The 20,773-nt window shown below is 46.3% G+C and overlaps 5 protein-coding genes across 5 annotated transcripts; 3 read left to right on the top strand and 2 right to left on the bottom strand.

Annotated features, from left to right (window-relative positions):
- Positions 1 to 1,552: 1,552 nt before the first annotated feature.
- Positions 1,553 to 1,921, bottom strand: Z519_09246 (uncharacterized protein; the record flags this gene model as incomplete). Its single annotated transcript, XM_016766970.1, has 2 exons — positions 1,553 to 1,755; positions 1,792 to 1,921. The coding sequence occupies 2 exons, from the start codon at positions 1,919 to 1,921 to the stop codon at positions 1,553 to 1,555; spliced, it is 333 nt and encodes a 110-aa protein (XP_016616486.1).
- Positions 1,922 to 1,936: 15 nt separating this feature from the next.
- Z519_09245 (uncharacterized protein) lies at positions 1,937 to 3,748 on the bottom strand (the record flags this gene model as incomplete). The annotated part of the gene is made up of 4 exons (XM_016766969.1): positions 1,937 to 3,042; positions 3,140 to 3,420; positions 3,483 to 3,642; positions 3,706 to 3,748. The coding sequence occupies 4 exons, from the start codon at positions 3,746 to 3,748 to the stop codon at positions 1,937 to 1,939; spliced, it is 1,590 nt and encodes a 529-aa protein (XP_016616485.1).
- Positions 3,749 to 8,589: 4,841 nt separating this feature from the next.
- On the top strand, positions 8,590 to 9,358 carry Z519_09244 (uncharacterized protein; the record flags this gene model as incomplete). The annotated part of the gene is made up of 2 exons (XM_016766968.1): positions 8,590 to 8,719; positions 8,772 to 9,358. 2 exons carry the CDS (start codon positions 8,590 to 8,592, stop codon positions 9,356 to 9,358), a joined length of 717 nt encoding a protein of 238 aa, XP_016616484.1.
- A 652-nt stretch (positions 9,359 to 10,010) lies between these two features.
- On the top strand, positions 10,011 to 10,776 carry Z519_09243 (uncharacterized protein; the record flags this gene model as incomplete). The annotated part of the gene is made up of 2 exons (XM_016766967.1): positions 10,011 to 10,386; positions 10,553 to 10,776. The coding sequence occupies 2 exons, from the start codon at positions 10,011 to 10,013 to the stop codon at positions 10,774 to 10,776; spliced, it is 600 nt and encodes a 199-aa protein (XP_016616483.1).
- An 8,075-nt stretch (positions 10,777 to 18,851) lies between these two features.
- On the top strand, positions 18,852 to 19,449 carry Z519_09242 (uncharacterized protein; the record flags this gene model as incomplete). The annotated part of the gene is made up of 5 exons (XM_016766966.1): positions 18,852 to 19,003; positions 19,076 to 19,086; positions 19,135 to 19,218; positions 19,268 to 19,354; positions 19,403 to 19,449. 5 exons carry the CDS (start codon positions 18,852 to 18,854, stop codon positions 19,447 to 19,449), a joined length of 381 nt encoding a protein of 126 aa, XP_016616482.1.
- Positions 19,450 to 20,773: the final 1,324 nt, after the last annotated feature.

The raw sequence follows: 20,773 nt of genomic DNA, 5'->3' as shown, positions 1-20,773 counted from the left end.
AACTTCTATAGAGTTAGCTCCCATTAAGCCGATAAGACCCGTGTCTAGCTCGCCGACCCTCCCGCATTCGAAGGACACCGAAGTCACTCGAGATTCCTATGAAGAGTTTGACGTAGTTACGCTGCGAACACTCACATCGCCTAAGATTAAGAGTTGGACACCACACTCTAACCTTTACACTGGAATGGCTCAAGAATTCTCGGGCGACCCTTCTCTAGAGACCCGCTCCGTAATAAGCTAGTGGCTAGACCGCAGGGTTAGAAATCTTCCGCCCATCGAAGCAAATAAAGAAGACGACCGGACAGTAAGGGATGCTCTGGCGCTCACTGGCGATGGCGATAAATCTGCCGACCTCGATTCTAATTTATTCCCATCCCGTTGCACAACCCCCCATGACGCGATCGGCTCCCTCGAGCCGGACGACGTCGATATCGACGCCGTTTTTAATCAGTATTTATGCTCGCCTTCACCCTCACCCCCGCCCACTTCTTCACCGGACGGCATGACCAGCGAATTGAGCGGAGCAACGTTGTGCGATGCCAGACGTGATCCGTCCCGTAGTTACTCGGAGTTATATACGAGGACATCGAAGAGCCCGGCTCCGGAAATGTCGCCAGAGAGTGAGATAGCTCGAGATGAAGATCACTCCTGCCACTCCGCGAATGGGCCTTGCATCCGTCTGCGAGTCAGCCAGCCGAAAATCACGCTCCGCCTTAAACTCCCGGATAGAGGGCGCCAATCCAGAAAGAAAAAAGGAATGGGGTCGATCAGGGAAAGGGTGAACCCAGGGACTCAGAGAGAAGGGAGGAAAGGGAAAGGAGGTAACTGAGACAGATCCGTTGAGCATAGCGGTCTAATTATTAGACTTGAACGGGCAACTTCTTAAAATTAGGTAGTTGAGAATAGGCTTTCCCATAACTACGATTCTCGCTCGAACTCTTTGAGAATCAACAGAGATTCTTCCGTAACCGTGCCACAACCATACTTGCACGTCCGTTGAGGAGTCTCGGCATCGCAATTACAGCAATAGTTCTGGTATCCAACCAACTTTACAATGGACACCAGAATATTGAACTGCATTCTCAGCCGCTTTAAGTAAGTGCTGATCATGCGACTGCAACTCCAACTTCTCGAGATTGGGAAGGCTATTTTGCGAACAACTGTCGGAATGATTGTTACTTCGTTCAGGAGTACTTTGCCCGCTCGATCAATCCGCGGCGGCCGCAGCGATGGTGGAAGTTTATCTGGAAAGGAGTCGCACTTGTGATATACGTAATCTTTGTCGTGATCGTCTGTCTCCTTGCTATTCCCGTTGTGATCCTCGTCGTCCGCTAGATCTCGTGAGCTCAACGCAAGGTCGCGACGAGCGATTCTCAGTCGTTCAGGGTGAAGGAGATTTGAGCCCGTTAAGGAAGCCATCCTCTTTCATATCAACTTACCAAGGGTACAATCCGTCTCGAAACCGGCTTACCCTCATAAACACATTGCAACTTTTTCAATTTTAAAGTTAAGGTATTATACTTACAGCTCGACGCACCAACCCGACTCATCTTCATAGCGCATCCGCTCTAAAGTAAGTCCATCCATTGGACGTGTTTGACCATGTTGTCACGAGCCCTGCACGATTTGAGATTGACCGGAAGGTCTGTCCGTTGAAGATCCGTCCGTCCCATTCCATGTGTAGGTAGTTGAACGCCTCGATATGCTTCCTTCCACAGACGGCTGTCCTCTGTGTCCGGATGTCGACGTGGTATTCTGTGGAGAAGTCAATGGTGCTCTGTTAATACCCACTGGGATTTTGGAGGCAGTGCGACCGTCTCGTCCAGTTGCAGAATCGTAGCTTGGGGATGACGCCGTACTGGGTCTCAGGGCGCTCGACCGGTTCCACCTCATCGTGAGCCAGCTCGTCTTCAGAGGTCATGATGCATGCCGATTTTTAAGTTCCTTGTCGAGCTGTGAGACTCTGCCTAAGGGAATCGAACTGCAGGCCATGATTATAGGCATGCCTTTGAACTTCCTTTTCGAGTTTCTTGACATCCCGTCTGAGTTTTCCGTACTCTTCCTTGCTATCACCATCAAGGTCAGCGAGACGGCGCCGCATTAACCCCTTCAATCTCTGTATACGTCGCTCAACTTCGTCTGGGCTACCTGGCGGATTTTGTATAGAGGCTGCGTGTTGATAACACCTGACTATATTGAGGGAGTGTGAGTCGTCCTCATCGGGCTCCCTCTCCTTGTAGGCGTCAAGGACGGCGTCCGCGTGTGGCAGAAGTGAGTGATAGTACTCCAACTCCTCGTAGTCCCTGTACTCGCGGTTGAGTGCCCCAGCCACTAGCGCCAGAGCCTGCTTGCGGAATTCGGCTTCTGTATCTTGCAGTTGGAGCCTCGCCCGTGCAGCGTCTCTGACCTGCGACGCTAGCGAGAACTCGCCAGACCTTTGCATCTCGACCAAGCGGAAGGATTTCAGAATCGACATAGCCATGGTAAAATTTAGGGGATCTTGACCCAGCAAGAGCCGCCGCGGAAGTTCGTGAGGGTCAAGGAAACACATGAGAGACAAGATGTCCATGGTGAATGTAGATGGCGCATCCTGCTCCGATGCTCTCGCTTTCCGAGACTCTCCAGTTAGCTCGCCCTGTCTCCGCTTCTCGCGTTTCACTAACTCTTCCTCCCGGCTTTCTATGAGTTTGAACAATATCTGCGTTGTCCTTGTGGATACGGTCTTGTCGTCATTGTCACGCTTGAAGCGTTCTGTGTACTCTTGGATGCTTAGGCAGCCGTTCGATATTGCCACTGCTGCTCGCGTTATCTCTAGTGGCGAGAGCTCCAACTCCTTCATAAGCTCCGAAATCTCCTTGCTCGCGTTCTTTTCCCGAGGTTGTACGTGTTTTCGGAGCAGTCTCGCCGCCTGTTTTGGTGTCATTCCGTCAACATCGATAGACCTCGTGCAACCGAGGTTGCCAATAAACCCATCGAGTCTTGTTGTAATAAGAACACAGTTGTTCGTTCCTTTGGGTATGTATCGGGCCGGACCTTCTCTGTCTTCAGATAGTTAGGAAGATCAAACAAGGGTCAACTTCAACTGGCAATTTGCAGCTGATAATTTATTGAGGATTGGGTAGGAAAGTAGGATACAAACTTGGATTTGCAGCTGTTTGATCGGGTCCTGCCAATTGGCTCCAGTTATCTACATGATCGACAATCATGAGCCAAGGGTATTTGGTCTCATCCTCCAACCATCTCTTCACCGAATCCAGAATGTTTTCGTCCGCAGGTTGTTGTGGGACCTTTGCCCTTTCGGCGATCTTCTGATATGAACGCTCGAAGCTGGCCCTGGAGGCACCTTGCACCCAGAACACCGATATATTCGGATACCTTAGGCGAAATTGGAATGCAAATTCGGCCGCTATTTTAGTTTTCCTAGATATGTATTAGCCCGTAGAAGAAGCACGCTATGGATGTTAGACATAGAGAACGCAGACCCGTATCCGGCCTTCCCGACCAGGGCCACTCGACGATGTTCACCTGAATACGGACGGAGGCGCTTTTCTAACTTTCGGAGGCAGCGCCGTCGCCCCAAACACCCTGTGTCTTGGAAAGGAACCGTAAAATATGGTTCAGTTTCAATGGCGACTGTGGCATCTGCAAAAGACAGCTCAGTTAGATCAAACTCCGTCTAAGGATCGCATACATCCATAGGCATACCCAACTTCCGACTAACCACGACCGCGGGAGCATTCCTGACCATTCTGTCAACCTCCCTCAGGAGTAATTGGAAGTTTTTGTCAGTTGCGCCCGTAAACTTGTTGAGACCGGAGTGGTTAGCTGCAAAACCTATTCTTCTTTTCCCATCAAGGCTGGCTGACATTCGATCGACAACCTAGTTCTGTTAGCGGAGGAAAACAAACAAAGCATCGTCGAGACTCGCCAGCACGCTCCATATTCCAAACTTCTGACGCCATTGCTCATAAATGCACACCATGTCAAGATCTTGGCACCTATTCCAAAAATCCCTTGAAATTTCATCGAGGTTGCTGCTATGTATCACCAACGACTGTACCAATTCTGCGTTGCGCCTGCGGATCCCATTCACCCATCCGCCGAGTTTCGCTAGTCTAGTTCCTTTGAAAGGTGTGCCTAGAAAGATCAAGCCGCTGACATTGAGATGTATGTCTCGATAGTCCCGATAATCACTGGCTAGTATAAGTGCCTGCGTATATTCAAGTCAAAGGAGATTCACCAGTACGATGGCCGACTTTAGCAGGGTACCTTTTGGATGACAATCCCTCCCAGACTGTGTCCAATAAAAACAATGGGCCGTCTGCCATGCTAATACCGATTTCAGCATCGAACAATATCTGCTGGGGGAGAAGATATTGTCCATTGTGAAGGCTGCGCACGTACAGCGTCTTGGTGTTGAAGTATGTAATTTAACAAGGACTCTGCGTATTGCCGCAAGTCGCCGCCCAACTTGGCCGAATCGTAACTGAACGAAGCAACTAACGCATTACAGGACAGCTGTTTCGGCAGGAGCTCTTTGAGCAGCATTGGGCCCTCGATAGGCTTGCGCCAGCAGCCAGCAGGGGTGTGTTTTACCCAAGTGTGCCATGGCTCACTACCGAGTCCTTGGACGGCAATGATACCGCGAAAAAGTTAGAATTCGAGATGGGAAAATGAACTGGTGGATACCTACTCTGATTCGGGCCGGGGGTCTCGTTTCCAATACCAAATGTTCAGCCCGGCCTTGGCTGGGGGCGACCCCTCAACGGTCGCCTTCTTATCGCGGTTTTCGCGTTTCATTCAGCTGAAGTGCGTCCAGTACTGAACGGCGCGGGATGTGCTCTGACTCTTTGTGTAGCCTGCTGCGTATAAGTAAAGCGAAGCAGCATTTCAACAAGTGCCAGCCCGTCTGGATGAGGATGACTATTCGTCAAAATGTGTGCCGTTGATGGGGCCTTCTTGGGAAGTCCGCGTGCAGATTCACACAAGTTGTGGCGCTGCCGGGAATGGGTGTCAAATGCGAGTTGCAACGTCAGAATGCTGTAGCAGGATGCTTCTAGCACAATCATTGACGTGGCATTTTGCATGCGCAGTCAATTCGCGCGCAAGATGACGATCCTACCGACCAAACTTGATTGAATGCTTGCTGATAGGCAATTGGAGCACACACTTTGTGCCATCCATGCGATCAGGGGTGTGATGCATTGTGATGGCTGTTCCGATGAGGACTTACGGAGTTACTTGATGCCGGCCGGTGGGTCCCTTTCCGACAGCTTGAGCGGCGTGGGCCTGGCAACCAGCAGAGAGTGAACTTGCTCACTGTTTTTGATATAACGGGCACACCAGGTGATGCTTGCGGAAATGCATATTCAAGACATAAGTCCACCACCCAGGCAATGTAACACCCTAGCGTTGCAACACGCGTTTTATTCCACCCCACCACCAGACCATCTCAATCAATCCAACTGCCACTCAACCAATTCACCATTAATTACGCGTAAATGGCCTCAAATCGAGAGATCAGAATCCAACAGGCTATCCAAGACTTCGAAACACGCAAATATCCCTCAATTCGCGCGGCTGCGGCCGCAAACGACGTCAACTACGCCACGTTAAGTCGCAGACTAAGAGGCACTCAATCGGCCACGCTCGCCCACGAACCACAGCAGTTATTGTCGAATATACAGGAGGAACTGTTAAAGAGATGGATACTTGATCTAGAGGCTCAAGGACACGCGCCTAGCTATTCTGCTGTGCGAGTTCTCGCAGGGATAGTTAGCGAGTCGTCTGGCGGCCCTAGTTAGGTCGGATATAACTGGCTACCACGGTTTATCCAGCGACATCCTGATATCCGTTCAAAGGTAGGCCGAAAGATCTCTGTTAAGCGCGTCAATTGTACACTTCCTGAGCTACTTGAGGGGTGGTTTCGCGGTCTACAATCGATTAAAGTACGATATTCGATCCTACCATAGAACACCTTCAACATGGACGAATCTGGACTGGCCCTAGGCGTTTGCAGTAATCAAATCGTTATTGGAACATCGGCTACTACTAGTAGTACGCAAAAATCGCCTGAGACGCGTGAATGGGTAACGCTGGTCGAGGGGGTCTCAGCCACTGACAAGCGGATTAGGGCGCTAGTTATCTTCAAAGGTAAAGCGCTACAGACCACTTGGTTTGACGATTCTAGTCCTAACTATCTATACACAACCTCGCTAAATGGCTGGACATTAAACGAGATCGGTCTGCGCTGGCTAGACTAGATATTCATTCCTCAAACGACGACAGAAGGCACTGCTCGCGGCGAGTATCGACTACTACTACTGGATGGCCATAAGAGTCACGTTACGCATGAATTTATGTGGAAATGCCACCAGAATAACATCGTTGTGTATTATCTTCTACCGCACTCAAGCCACGTCCTTTAACCACTTGATCTTACCTATTTTTCGCCTGTTAAGTCCCGTTATCGAGCGCAGATCGCTGATCTAGCTAGATTCGACGATGCAAGCCTAGTTAAGAAGACCAGGTTCTTACAGATCTATTAGAAGGCTAGCTAGGAAGGTCTCAGTGTCGCCAATATTAAGTCTGGCTGGAAGGTCAGTGGTATCTATCCATGGAATCCACGGAATGCTATTCGATCTAGCCTAGTCCTTAAGGACGCCGCAATCGCTCAGATTACGCCACGAACACCGCCTTCTCGCAAGCGAAAAGCCTTCGAGGATAATGTCTATTCTACGCCAGTCAATAGACGAATTTATGACGATTCAATGAACAGGGCTAGACAAGAGGAAACGATCTTAAGACCACTCCGCAGGTTCCTGGGTAAGACCGGCAAAGAACTCGATCGTTTACGGTGGAATAATCAACAGAAGGATCGGCAAATCGCTAGTCTAAAGGCTCAACTAGAGCGATCGAAGGCCCAGAGGCAAAAGGGTAAGGCAATTGATGCCAACGAGACCTTTGCTAGCATCGAGAGTATACAGGCGGCCAAAGAGGCATTGGCCACGTTGGCGGCGACGACGACAGCGACTAGGAGGACTAGGCAGTCTACAAACAACAGGAATAGCACCTCAAACGACCCAATTGCGGCGTTTATGAACGTGTTCCATGTCAACGATAGTGCTAGTTGAGTAATTGAGACTTGTTCTGTTGCAACAGTTGTAAAATCGCGTGTTGCAACGCTAGGGTGTTACATTGCCTGGGTGGTGGACTTAGACTTCAAAAGCTTTTTTGTTCTGGCAGCCCCGTCGCGTTGATACAAGGAGACAACCAGCTGCCGGGACAACAAAATCAAGTCTGTCGTGCTGTTTATTGCGCCTGCCATGCTAACAGGATTTTGGGCAGCCAGTCCCATGTACTATTCGACTCCTAGAGGTTGCAGACGACAACAATTCCAATGTTCACCAGCCCAACCACGTGGACCAACCATTAGCCCTTCCTTTTTCTTGGCCCATTCGTGGGGGCTGAATTTTCTGCCCAGCTGTTTTGGCGAATCACAGGTTACTATACTACATTAGGCTAAGCGCTATTCTACTGCTGTGTTGTCAACGCCTAGGTTGGGCACTGTTCTCGCCGGCCGTGGAAGTTGGAAATGATTGGGTGGAAATGCGGCAAGATGCAGCATGGCTTGCCTGCTCGCTCGATCCAACTCAGGCGGGACCTCTCTAAAAGGCAACGAGCGACTATCTCGACGCAGCCATTGTGCATTTCGCTATTTCTAGATCAAGACCAACTTTAAGAGCAGACTTTTCACAAATCGACAAGATTAAGTGATGGAGAGACAAGCTCGAGTATCATAGCATTCCTAGCAGTCGCCCAAGGACAAAAGGGTGGGCTATACGCAGATCGGCCCGCTGTGGACATGGACGAGGTACCAGGAATACTTCCCGATCAAGAAACACTGCTCTGACAGCATTGGCAGACTGAAGAGCTGTCTCCCTTCACGGTTAACTTGCTGGTCTCTTTAGACTCAAGCGAATCAGAGTCTTCAATAGGATCCCTTTTCCCGGTCACATATCGAACCGACGACGATATCGCTCTTGTAAAACCTAATGACGAAGACTTCCTCTCATCTGAGTTCTCTGTCGACAGGCTGAACGATGTCTACAAGTACCTTTGGTTTGCTGGGCTTCCGATGCCGCCTCGCCCGTTGCACTACCATGTTAGACACAGCCTTGCGGAAGACCGACTACGAGTCGCACGAGCACGACTCACCACGCTCATTGGACACTTGGAAGGATCCACGGAGGAACAAGGCTAGGTCACGTGATATGCCCTGTTGGCCCTGTTGGCCCTGTTGGCCCTATTGGCACAGAGCGCACAGAGCGCACAGAGCGTAGCAGAGCACAAGCATTATATATACACCCTCATCACCCTAGGTAGTTACACTCTCTTCGTAGCCAACTCATGTTATCTACTGGACTATACAGTTCTTAGTAACAGAGAACCCTGCTCATATCTTGTGTCTTCCCCAACCAGCTCATGCTATCTTAGGATTGTTACTGAGAACCCTAACCCAGTTAGGATCAGTAGGGATCCTTAACATATTAATTGGTACTCCAGAGAGAGATAATCATTAGCGAGAAGATGGATATGTACCTGGTCTGGGGCAGCGGGCGTATCTTCCTCAAGCCGATCCCACGATTTATCCTCTCCCCCGATTTCTGGAGAGCCCACTTGCGGTGTCAGGATGGTTGTGACTGCTCCAAAGGCCAAAGTAAGGGGCAAGAAACGGCATCATGGCAAAAAGAGGACTAACACAATGGCAGAACAATGCACAACCAAGACACTCAGGCGTATAGCCCTAGGGTTCCTGCTAACCTATGCAGCCCTCCTTTCGCACGAAAGCGATTTCGTCATCGCCAAGGACAAAGGATTGCTGCCGAAGGAAGGCGATCTTCCCAAGTGGGCCGACTGGCGGAAATTCGTGAAAGAGATCCTCGCTCCGACGGTGTACAAGGACATTCACAGGCGATTTTATTACGGTGAGCTGCGCCTCGGGCGGCTTAACGCCATTTATGTGTTCTACAGGTTTGGATACTATATGAATCAGTGGCCGAACTACGCCAGCTTCCTCCGAGACCAGCTGGGCTGGCTCGCGGCGACGACCATCTACATCGCCCTTGTGTTGACTGCGATGCAGGTCGGGCTCGCAACGGATCAGTTAAAAGCGAACGATCAGTTTATGACAGCGTCGTATGGATTCAGTGTACTTGCCATTATGGGACCGTTAGTGGGTGGGATCACGATATTGCTAGTGTTGGTGGTTCTTGTTGTCATCAATTGGAAGTTTGAAAAGGTTAAGTCGGCGAAGCGCTTCGAGCACATAGAGGGCAAAGGAGGTGTACAAGTGTAGTCCTCCCGCAGAGAAATTGGTCAGGATGATCAAGTTAATGAGTGTAGAATTGCCACCCGGCCTCCCTCACTACCGTAGGCTCCTATGGTCTATTACACGACTCTTACAAGCTATACATAGCTTCTCGTAATAGCGAACGCTATATAATGTCGTGGTGCTGTATCAATTAGAAGATGTTTTCCGAGGCGGACGAGCCTGGTGTAACCCGAGCAGATATGGTGACCATGTTGTGTCGAAGTTGGGCCTGGACTCTAAGTGTCATGCTCGCGGGACGGGACCTTAGCTTGCTGGAATTGTCACCTTGTGAGAGACGGCCAGGGTTCGAGATAAATTGAGGGTTGATGGGCGGGGTCTGGGCCTAGTGCAGGGTAGACCGATGCCAAAAACCGGAATTCGGGTTCTTCGAGCCTTTTGTTTATCAATTCAACGCAATCATCTTCGGTAAACCCTAAAACGCACACAAGGGTGCCTATTACGCACACATCCCAATTAGGTTAGCACAATCCGATTCGGTTAGCTCCTGTCTTGGCATAACCCAGGTAACCCCTTTCCATTCTATCTCTGCCTACCTCTCCTCGATCACAACCCTCTCAACAACATATTCCTGGCCCGCAACAACCTATCATTGCGCCTATTACTGCGCCGCATAGCCATGTCGACTCCCGCCCACCTAGCCGCGGAAATGGAGGCCCTATTGGCCTATGAAACATCCTCAAATGATGAGTTCTATGAATGCAACTCCGACCCGGAGGTCGCGGAGGGCGTGGCGGCGCAGGAAGATGCCCCGGAGGCTCTCGACGACGCGCAACCTAGTGAAGAGGCCGCGGAGGCGCAGGAACAGGGCCCTGTGATTCCATTTGCGCTCCCGCCTAGTGACACTATATTTCACTCACTTGAGGAGGCCTGGGAGTTCCTTGATAGGTGGACAGGGCCTCGCGGATATGGCCTTCGCATGCATCGACAAGGTCGTCCCAATCTTAGCGGCGATATCAATTCAATCTATCTAGTCTGTGATCGCGCTGACCCGCGTAACAGGAAAAGAAGCGCTGTCCATCGATTTAAGGGCACTATGAGTCGGAATTGTTACTTTCGAATCACCTTGAAACGCTTTATGGATGGCTCTCCCTGGCGACTTATTTATACTCATTCTGAGCACTCTCATGAGCCTTCATGGGGCCCTTCAACGCATCCTAGTCTCCGTCGACGTGGACGTCAAAGGTGAGATCTCTCAATTCATCAAGGAGCAACTCCATGAAGGCCTTGGAGCGCAGTTAACTGTCTCTCGAATTCGCTCACTATATGATGTTCCAATCACACTGAAGGCCGCCGAGAATGAGCGTAAAAGGCATGAAAAGATCGACTTGAATGGTAGAACACCCATTCAAGCACTTCTTCTAGCAATCGCAGAGCAATGGTAACATCGAACTCTGTACAACACCAAGAATTTAAAAGTCGAGGGCCTCGCATTCTTTCACCACAAGGGTCTTGATCTCTTTCGACTTTATCCTGATATTCTGTTGGTGGATACCACATATAAAACTAATCGTTTCAACATGCCATTGGTCAATATGGTTGGTGTGACGGCAAACAATGAATCCTTCTTCCTTGGATCGGCATTTATTAAATGGGAGGATGAAATCACTTACCAGTGGGTGTTGAGTAGTCTCTCTGAAATCGTTGAACATTGTGAGATCTCAACTCCGCGGGTTCTCATCACAGACGCCGCCTATTCCCTTGCCAATGCTATCAAGGTGTCTTTCCACTTGCCTCGCATTTACTTTGTCTCTGGCATATTAACAAGGCGATTGTGAGTAAGATCAAGAAGATATGGAGGCCTCTCACTCAACGAGACCTTGGGTTTGCAACACAGGAGGATATCGATGAGGACGCAGCAAGGATTCAAGTCCAACTAAAGCGTCTTATGAATAGCTGGTGGAAATGCGTGGATGCTATCACCGAGGAGGGTGCTAATTTAGCCTGGGATGAGTTGAAATACGAGCATCGAGGTGAGATTCAGATTGTCGACTATCTAGCCTATACCTGGTGGGCTAGAAAGGAAGGAATTTGGCGCTGTTTCACCGACAATCATCGTCATTTTGGCAATATCACAACCTCACGTCTAGAAGGAATGCATCGAGTGCTAAAAAGTCATCTATCTAGCACTCAAAGCGACATCTCAACTATCGTTTGACAGTTCGAATATATTCACAGAGATATGGGTATAGAGATCATGGCAAGACTTGCTAACAATAGTCAATCTAGAAGACCTCAGTTTAACAGCCAACTATGGGTCTTTGTGGTCACTTATATATCGATTTATGCGCTTCTCAAAGTAGAAGAAGTGTGTAAGTCTCACAATATTTATATAAATGCAACACCAGCAACCTTGCGGGCCCCTCCAACAACATGGAGACCTTGCACAGGCTCGTTCGAGCGTCGATGGGGCCTTCCATGTCCTCATATCATCCGAGCACGCATTGAATCAACGGAGCCTCTCCAGGTTGAGGATTTCGACGTTCACTGGCGTCTCGATCGATGCCGAGAGATCACATTCAACTATGCTGAGGTTGCGCAACCACCAGATATCATCCCGCGGCATCGATATGATGTGAATAACAGGCGGATGTTGACAGAGCCTGAGCGGACTGATGCCGCAATAGAACAGGCCAATCAGGAGGCAAGGAGACGTCTAAATGAGTCAAACAGAGGCCGCGGAGGCGCAGGAAGAGGCGCAAGAAGAGGCCGCGGAGGAGGAGGACGAGGTCGAGGACAGTCAACTCATATCCCAGGAACCATGACTTTTCGACTAGACTAGGTGTGGAGCGCAATACGCGGCGAAAGGAACTCCCATAGAAAATATTTAGGTGGAGTCGCCTCTAGCACTGAGACAGCACCACTTGTATCGATCCTTACATCATTCCTTGCATTCCTTGCATCGTTCCTAGCATCATCATATTTTGCAGGCCTAGGGCGCCTAGAACGCAAGCCTAGAACGCCGTGAATAGGCGCGCCTGGGGGGGCGTGCAAGGGAGAATTATTCCTGATAAGGAATGTTACCCGAGTTGCGCTAACCGAATGGGGATGTGTGCGTTTTAGACACCCTTGTGTGCGTTTTAGGGTTTACCCTTGAGCTGGGGGTCTGAAATGGATAGATAATTAAAAAGGGAACCCGAAAAGATCCTATCTTCATCCTGAAGTAGTGTTAATATTTACTGCTCGCACAACTGGCTTCTAATTTTCTATTATCCTGTAGACCTTCCTAAATTCACGCACTAGGACCACAAATCTCACCAACGGGCAGGAAGACATAAGTAGGGATTGTGTTCCGCGAATGGCAAATTATCCGTCCAAGAACCAAAAGCGAACGGAGTGGAATCGGAAATGTCGAGAAAAGCTAGCGGCGAACATCCGTAAGATCCACCAGCATCTATTCGATACATTTTGATGACGACTTTCTAGACAGTAGACTTAGAATTACGGTCGAACCCTCCTAGATACGGCTTAAAATAAACGACGACGACCTATATACGTAGGAAAAAACCGCAGCGATATACCATCTCTTCACAAAGAACCTAAGTGAATTCTCCATTAAATCTCTCCAAAAACTGTGTAAATGTATCGACGATAACTATGTCGCCGCAACTTAGAAGCCTTCCAGTAAGGCGTCTCGAACGACCCGCCTAGGAAATATACAGATAAATATACCTATTGAGGACGCTTCTCACCTAGACTATCGAGCTAACTAAATATATAAAAGCAGAGCCATTTCGAGAAATCGGATGTGAGTTTCACGGCAAGGATTAGCGAGCTTAAGAAGACCGCGGAGAGTTTAGCCCGCGAGCTGAACGAGTGGAAGGCATAAGCCAGCCTAGAGTTAGAAGAGAGACAGAAGATAGAAGAGAAGGCGTCTCGAATGAAGATCGCCCTTCGGGAGGCCCGAGAGAATGGTTGAAAGCTCGAAGGGTATATCCAGAGATGGAAAATCGAGGTAAAGAAATCTAGTGACGATGCTACTAAGTTTAGGAAAGTTATAGATATAATCCTTACATTACTTAAGGACTTCGGTTCGAGTATTTAGGAGGAGTCCTTCGGCCTCAAACTGAGTCCTCGAATATAGGAATTTAGTAACTTTAGATACTTTACACTATTTCGAATCTAAAAACCTATGGGTTAGGGAACCTCGTTGCGTTCTAAGTGATCATCTATATAGCGATTAATCTCCGCGAGCTTAGCGACTAGAAAAAGGGACCATTTTAGGCTCGCGGCTTAATTTAGCTCCCTTAATCTTCTATATACTTCCATTACTTAAGGCCGTTTTAGGACGCTATCACCCTCAATGATCTCGCTAGATCACTAAAGACTGGTGACTAACTAGATACTAACTCTGCTATTTTAAAGAGACACCGTATAGCACCGCATCTCACTTAACTAGACTCGGCCTTTTCTAATAGATTCTTAGGGAACTCATAGCTTTAATATAACTAGCTTAAGACGACTCGTTCTTATCGTAGTATTATCCGATATCTCTTCCGTTTCCTACCTCGGAATCGCTATTATCGAGAATTAGTGTGATGTCGAGGTCTATATCTAAAGTGTTGCAAATGTCCCCAACGACACAACGAATTATCTGGAGCTAAATATCGGTAGCTACAACGAGATATATCGAGTTAACCCCAACGATGGAGGCATCTCGTTGAAGATTACCACGGTTACCGACGATTCGTTCATTACGTAGTTCGAGTACACCTATTACCCTAACAATCCGATACTAGCGTATAACATCTCGAATATTAATGAGTATCCGTTCGAAAACTAGGGCCTCTACCTCTCACCGTCTTTCGGCGACTGCTCGAGCATCACCTACGACCCTAGCGTGGCGCTTTACCCAGATATTTATAATCAGCCACATAATGACTTTACCGTTAAATTCTATGACGTATCGACCAACTTAACTCTAACTTTATGTCCTCCTTAAACCACATCATTAGAGGCGGCCACAGTAACTGTGACGACGATCGACTCCGGGGGCGATGGCATCCTAACTACTCTCGCGACGACCATTACTTCGGTTAAACCCGTAACTACATCTTAAGGCACACTACCCGAAACTATTACCGTGAACTTAGAAAGCTCTTCCACGACCGCGACGACGACAAACCTAGAGCCTATTATCGTGACTTTAATGACAATAGACACCGCCGGCGATCCTACCTTAACCACCCTAACGACGACCATTACATCGGTCGGGCCGGTGGTCACCTCTCAGGATACAGCATTAGAAATTATCACTACGGACCCGGCCACTACGAGTATAATCACTATTAGTTCAGAAACCATACTAAGAGCCTCAGAGACGACGGACGCTGCTGGTCAACTTTCGCTGACCACACTCACCACAGTAATTGCAGTTACTACCCTGGATTAATGAGAATTTAAGTATATTATCTAAAGATTATCATCTATCATTAGCGGAACACACAGCGCGAAACTAGGAACATTCACAAATTTGAAGGCAACGAGGTCGATGGGGGTGGGCGGCGCTGCTCTGGGGATATAGCTACTGAACGGGTACGAACCTCTTACGTTCTGCATACATAGAGTCTTTACTAGTAGCTATACAGTAAATATTAGCTAGTTCGCATTACTTTTTCAACCATTCTTGGCGCCTCTATTTATGGCAGAAACCGTGAAGCTTAACACTTCGCCATAAATAGTGTCGCCTCGATAGATGACACAGGCAAAGAAGAGAATAGAGTAGAGTTCATTTACAACTTAACTTTTAGTATACTACAGCAGCTCTCTACGGCCTAAAATTTTAGATCCGACCATTGTTAGGGCCCATTTTGTCACCCGAATAAATTGAGAATGGGGTCTATAAACGGCTCTTAATAAGTTGTGAGAACTAGATTCGGCACCCTTTAGGAGCCGCATATAGACCCTCTTTTCATATTAAGCCTTAGAGAAACTGCAAGTATATAGTACAGTACTTTACAGTACACAACTTCAATATCTATCTAAGGAAGATAATGTTAAGGAAACAATGAGCTCCTCGTCACGATCCCTACCGCTGATGAAATTTCCTAAGAACTCTCCGTCTTCCGCACCCGCTACTGAGACGAAACGGACTCCAGTACCCGAAACGCATATACAGCAAGCAACATATTCTAAAAAACGATATATGACCATTCTCCCTCCAAAGTTAAGGGAACAGCCGTCTCATTCGGAGTCCAAGTTTCCATAGGCTCCTCTACCACTGCCTTCGTTTCAGAGAAATGAGGCTCGTCTCCCTAGGCCACTTTCGACGAACCCGCTACGCTCACAATCTCGATATATAGCGATGCTCTTAGAGCTTAATAAGATTCCACGTCGCTACAACTTCTATACTAGCTTATTTACGTAGTTAATCCTAGCTAAATACATTATATTCCCGGGCACGTTTACCTCTCTTAAAAGCTCTAATTCGATGTAAGTAGCGGTAAGTAAGACTTCTATAGAAAAAATTATTCTAGACACCGTTTAGAATGTCTCGCTCCTCTAGATAGTAGGAGCTTACTATCTCTTTAGGGTCGTTAGCATCGCTCTACTCTAGAAAAGATGGAAGAGAAACTATATTTAGTTAGTAAATCGAATATTCTTATAATGACTACTCAGCCGGCAGCTGAAAGCAGACGCTGACCTTATAATATTAGACTAACTTTGCTTAATGCCATTCTCGATCTAGTTAATACACTAATTAATGTGTACACCGCTAAGGACGGGAACTAGTCCGTGACTGCGACCATCACGGTTATAATAACGAGTGCGTGTATAGGGATTAGCTTAATTTTATTCCTGGTCTACAATAATTAGTTATTATATTAAGTCAAAAAGGACCACGATACTCAGATCGGCAATGAGCGCGGAACAGAGGCGTCATTACGACTGGGATAATGGGCTCGGAATCTTCATTATCTAAAAGCGATGCAACACGGTGAAGAACGGAGACTACTTTTAAACTATAGCATATTTCTTCGAAAATTTAAAACGTATCTGGCGTATAGGTGGTCGAACTACTCGTGGCATCTTAATTATTTAGGGAAGAATAGCCTTCAGATACTAAGCTCCGAATAAATAGATTAAAAATCATTCTTCACAGTCTTAAATACAACAGTCTACCCAAGTATAAAATCTTTTATAAGGTTCTAGAAAACTCATTCCATTAGCTCATATATCGTACTTCAGCTGCCGTTAAATATACACTGAAGATACCTCTAAAATCAAGGAAGATATTTTATGGACGACTATTTACATATGAAGTCACCAAAGCTCTTATGTCTTTCCTTAGACGGGGTTTCTTTCTCCACGTAAACGTCGTGCGAGCTGTATATCTTTTGATTCTAAAGACGTTAACTAAGAATATCCTCTCGTAGGAAGCAGAAATTAGCTCACGAATAGTAACTCGTTTTACGTGGATAGCGCAGAGATTAGAATCTTCGAATAGACTCGCAAGATATAACTCGAGAGCTTCTTACAGAGCTTCGATTACCGTCGACTGAAATCGAAAACCATCCCCTTACCATTTCATCTGGGGGGTTCTTAGATCGTCTATAATTTCACGGATAAGCCGTTAAAATGGACGTTTGCGAATAAGTAACTCTATAGATTTCTAATAGCGACGAATCTCTCTTAGAGTAACCGTTCCTAGTCACCGTTAATCATAATTTCACTTACTTAAATATAAGATAATAGAAGAGTAAAGGACAACCCTACCTAGCTTATATCGATGCGGTTTCTTTACACGGCCCGTGCTGTTAGGGAGGCGCTTCCCTAAGAGCTAATCTTTCGCAAGGCTTCTTAAGTTTCTTCTTAGGGCGACACCCCCAGTGCTCTTTCCTATATATCATCCTCAACATAAATTAGGGATAATAATTAAGGACAATCTTATATGCGGTTTATTTCGTCCTCGCCATGAGAGGACACTCGATGTTGAACCTTAAAGTAATTTGCCGGATGAGGATTTATTTAATCGTCATCAAAGGGTCCTAATCTAGCTCGCTCGTGTGACATTAATCTTTTTGGTCCCTTTTAGACTACTGGGACCGAATTGAGCTCCCAGAGTCCTTTTACGCTCTATTTAACTAGTTATCTTAAATATAAGCATCTCACCTCTAATATCTAATTTAAGGTGAATTATTATTCATCTTCTATTAGCAAGAGTGTCATCTAAACCGAAGTCCCTCGTATCTCGTCTAAGCTCTGCCCCTACGGGTCGCTTTTCTTTGAAAATTCCTTCTTCTTTTAACATAATGTTCTCCAGCTCTATTGGTAAGACTGTCGTGGTTCTTCTTTAGTTATAACGAATGTCTATTGGACGAGCTATTCCAGCCTCACCCGATAACTACGAGTTAGCATCGAACAATACCGCAATAGGTCTTAAGCCTTAGCGGAGGAGTGAAGACTGGCCAGTGAATGTCGCATTTACCGCTGGCACGCAGACGCTTGGCTTTGAGCTCCCACGAGATGGACAGATGCACCACTTAGGCTCTATCGAATGTCTCGCACTTCCTTCGTACTCCATCGGCGACTGCAACGATATTAGTGTCTCTTAGATTAGTGTTACGTTAGGAACAGCACCATGTACATTCATGAGTATCGATGGGTTCTAAATCATAATTACGGCTAATGATAAGGGGTACATAGAGGTTACTCCCCCGTAAAATATCGTCTATGGTTCTTGTGGTTAAATGCAGAGGAGGAAAAGCTTATGGTAGAAGGGTGATTCGAGTTCGTAGGCGGTTAGAGGAGACTGAACGTACCAATACTTACGACGAGACGTTAGGTAGATTTCTAATAATATAATCTCGTTTACACCTAATCTAATTCCTTTAAAAAGCTATATAGGCGGAGGGAGGAAGAGATGCCTATAGCCACTCTAAATGTCGGCTTCGGCCACTCTTCGCACATCCTTCAGCGAGTCTTTATATGCTGTAATCTTTCTACGAAGCGGAGTGTAGAAATATATTTAGGATTTAGTTAATGACGAAGTGATTAAATTCTATGTCTATATGAGCTTCCTAAGGCGAAATAGGAAAGGTGCTGGCTATATCGTATTATAAATTCCGGTATCGATCGTCTAATGTAGGCTAAAAGATATAGAAACTGGCGAATAAAGAGCGAGAGTCTATCACTATACAATACGATATAATAGTAAAGAGAATGATAGTAAATTAGAAAGCCTCGAAGTGCAATTGTCATTAATAACTCTCCCCTCCTATTCTTCTTCTCTACGAGACCATCTTAATAGTCTAATGCGGATTCTAATTAGGCTTCTACTGAATATCTCTTCTGGCTCTAAAGTGATACCTACATAGGGACTATGAGAATATAAGAGTGCGAATAAACCATGTAGAATCTTGGTCACTCGTTAGATTGTAACTTAAACCAATCTCCCTAGAACTCTCTTAGAAGATTCGGTTTCTTCACTTCTGTGCTTTGGGTTAATTAACTACGAGCTATGGGCAATATTGAAATCTTAATAGCGGAGGACTTCGAGAATTGTCGTCGAGAGTTTAGGAAACTCAGCCGGAGGCTTAGCAAGGATTTCAGCCCCGAAGACTGTGAAGATATACTCTTTGAAGCTATGGACTATGGATTAGCCTTTATACTGTACTGCAAAGAACTTTAAAGTAAGTATACTTCGAAGCGTCTCCGTGATGAGGTGGTTACTATCAGCGACAGTGACAGCGATAGTAAGTGCTTACCGCCATCATCTATACTTGGAAGCTAATTACTCTTAGGCGGCGATGCAGCCCTAACCTCGAAAATCCTAGATATGGCGGTTAGTAAGAAACGTGTTCGAAGGAATGACACCGACAGTGAAGGTATGGATAGTTTAGTGAGCCTACATTCTTAAAACTAACTTCGCTCTAGGCGAGGATTATTTAAAGCCTTCGAAAAAGGTGCGAATGAACACGACTAAAAAGCGCACTCGAAATATAATGAAAGACTCTAGTGACGGTAAGTTTACGGCTGGATCGCTCAAAGCGCTACGCTAACTATTTCTAGACGGACAAATAGAGAGTGCTTCTAAGAAAGCTCGTTTAGGTGGATAGAAGGTAGAAGCTACCAAAGTATTTAAAGAACTCGATACGCTATTAAAGATAACCGTTAAAGGACCAAAGTAGGGTCGATTCTAGAGCTAGTGAGATAGAATACTATAGAGAAAAAGTTTAGGAAGGAAACGCCAGTCCTGGAGGTCTAAGGGGAAGGGGGAAATAGAAGGTAAGAATAAAAAGAGCGAAAAGAAAGAGGGAACGAGCGGAGCAACCAATGTACACTCGTTTCGTTGTATTTAGTCTACGGAGAATAGTTGTTAGTTGATCTAACCTATTAAAGAATATACAGTCTTTAAACAGCATTAAATGAAGATTCTGCGTAGATTTAAAGAACCTAGATGAGGGTTATAAGTATACTAAGATAATTAAGAGGAAGAACGATAATAGTCGTCGCTAAGCTATACATTATAAATCGTGTAGGGAGGGCGGCGATCATTACATATTCGTTCTACGCCGGTTAAATTAAAGTACGGTCTTAAACAATTCTCTAGATATCGATGAAAGGAGTTTAGATTGTTCAGCCTTATTACTAAAAATGATTCTTTATAATCTTGAACGAGATAGGAATCGCAGTACATCTAAGATTACGCAATAAATAGGGCCGGAGTTGGGTGTTCTAATCTACGAGAGGACGTCAACCTTATAATTCGAAGTTATTTAACTATGATAACCGTGGCCGTAATAGTGGTTCTACTTCTACTTCCTCCTCTCCGCCTCGATTTCTATCTTCTCGATAAGCTATCTTTTCTCCTTAAGACGCCGCTCTTTCCCTTATACTATAGTATTTAATTTGGGCATTTCTCTCTTCCTTACCCGGTAAGGCGTCCTCTTATTCCACTTCTTAGAGCACCTCCTAACGAGGGATTTAATTCTCTTTAGCCGCCGCATACACTTCCGAATTAAATTTAGCTCGAGATATCTAAAATTCTAAGTAAGATTTGACGAGTAAGATTTACTCGGAGCCGACGGTCGAGATTTCCTAGTCTTGCGAATAGTACGATGTTGTTTAAGTCTCTCTCTCTCTAATAATACTGCTTATCTCCGATCCTCTTTCTGAACTATCTCTCTAGTCTACTTAGAGTTCGCTATTCCAGTTATAACTCTAAGCGGAAGGATTCTAGCTAGCTTACCGAAAAAGGTAAGATACGAGGAACGACGTACGAACCAAAACGACATCTCTCCCAGTTCTTAAATGCTTACGTCGTGTAGGTTTTCTAGAAAGAGTAAAGATCTATCTTTCTAATGATATTTACTATATAGAGTTCCATATCTCTTTATCTTAGTGTTAGAATTAATATCGTCGATAAAAGTGACGTACTTC

The sequence above is a fragment of the Cladophialophora bantiana genome, assembly GCF_000835475.1.
Source record: "Cladophialophora bantiana CBS 173.52 unplaced genomic scaffold supercont1.15, whole genome shotgun sequence".
Taxonomy (NCBI): Eukaryota; Fungi; Ascomycota; class Eurotiomycetes; order Chaetothyriales; family Herpotrichiellaceae; genus Cladophialophora; species Cladophialophora bantiana.
The sequence above is the reverse complement of the archived record's forward strand: the minus strand, read 5'-3'. Positions and strand labels throughout refer to the sequence as shown.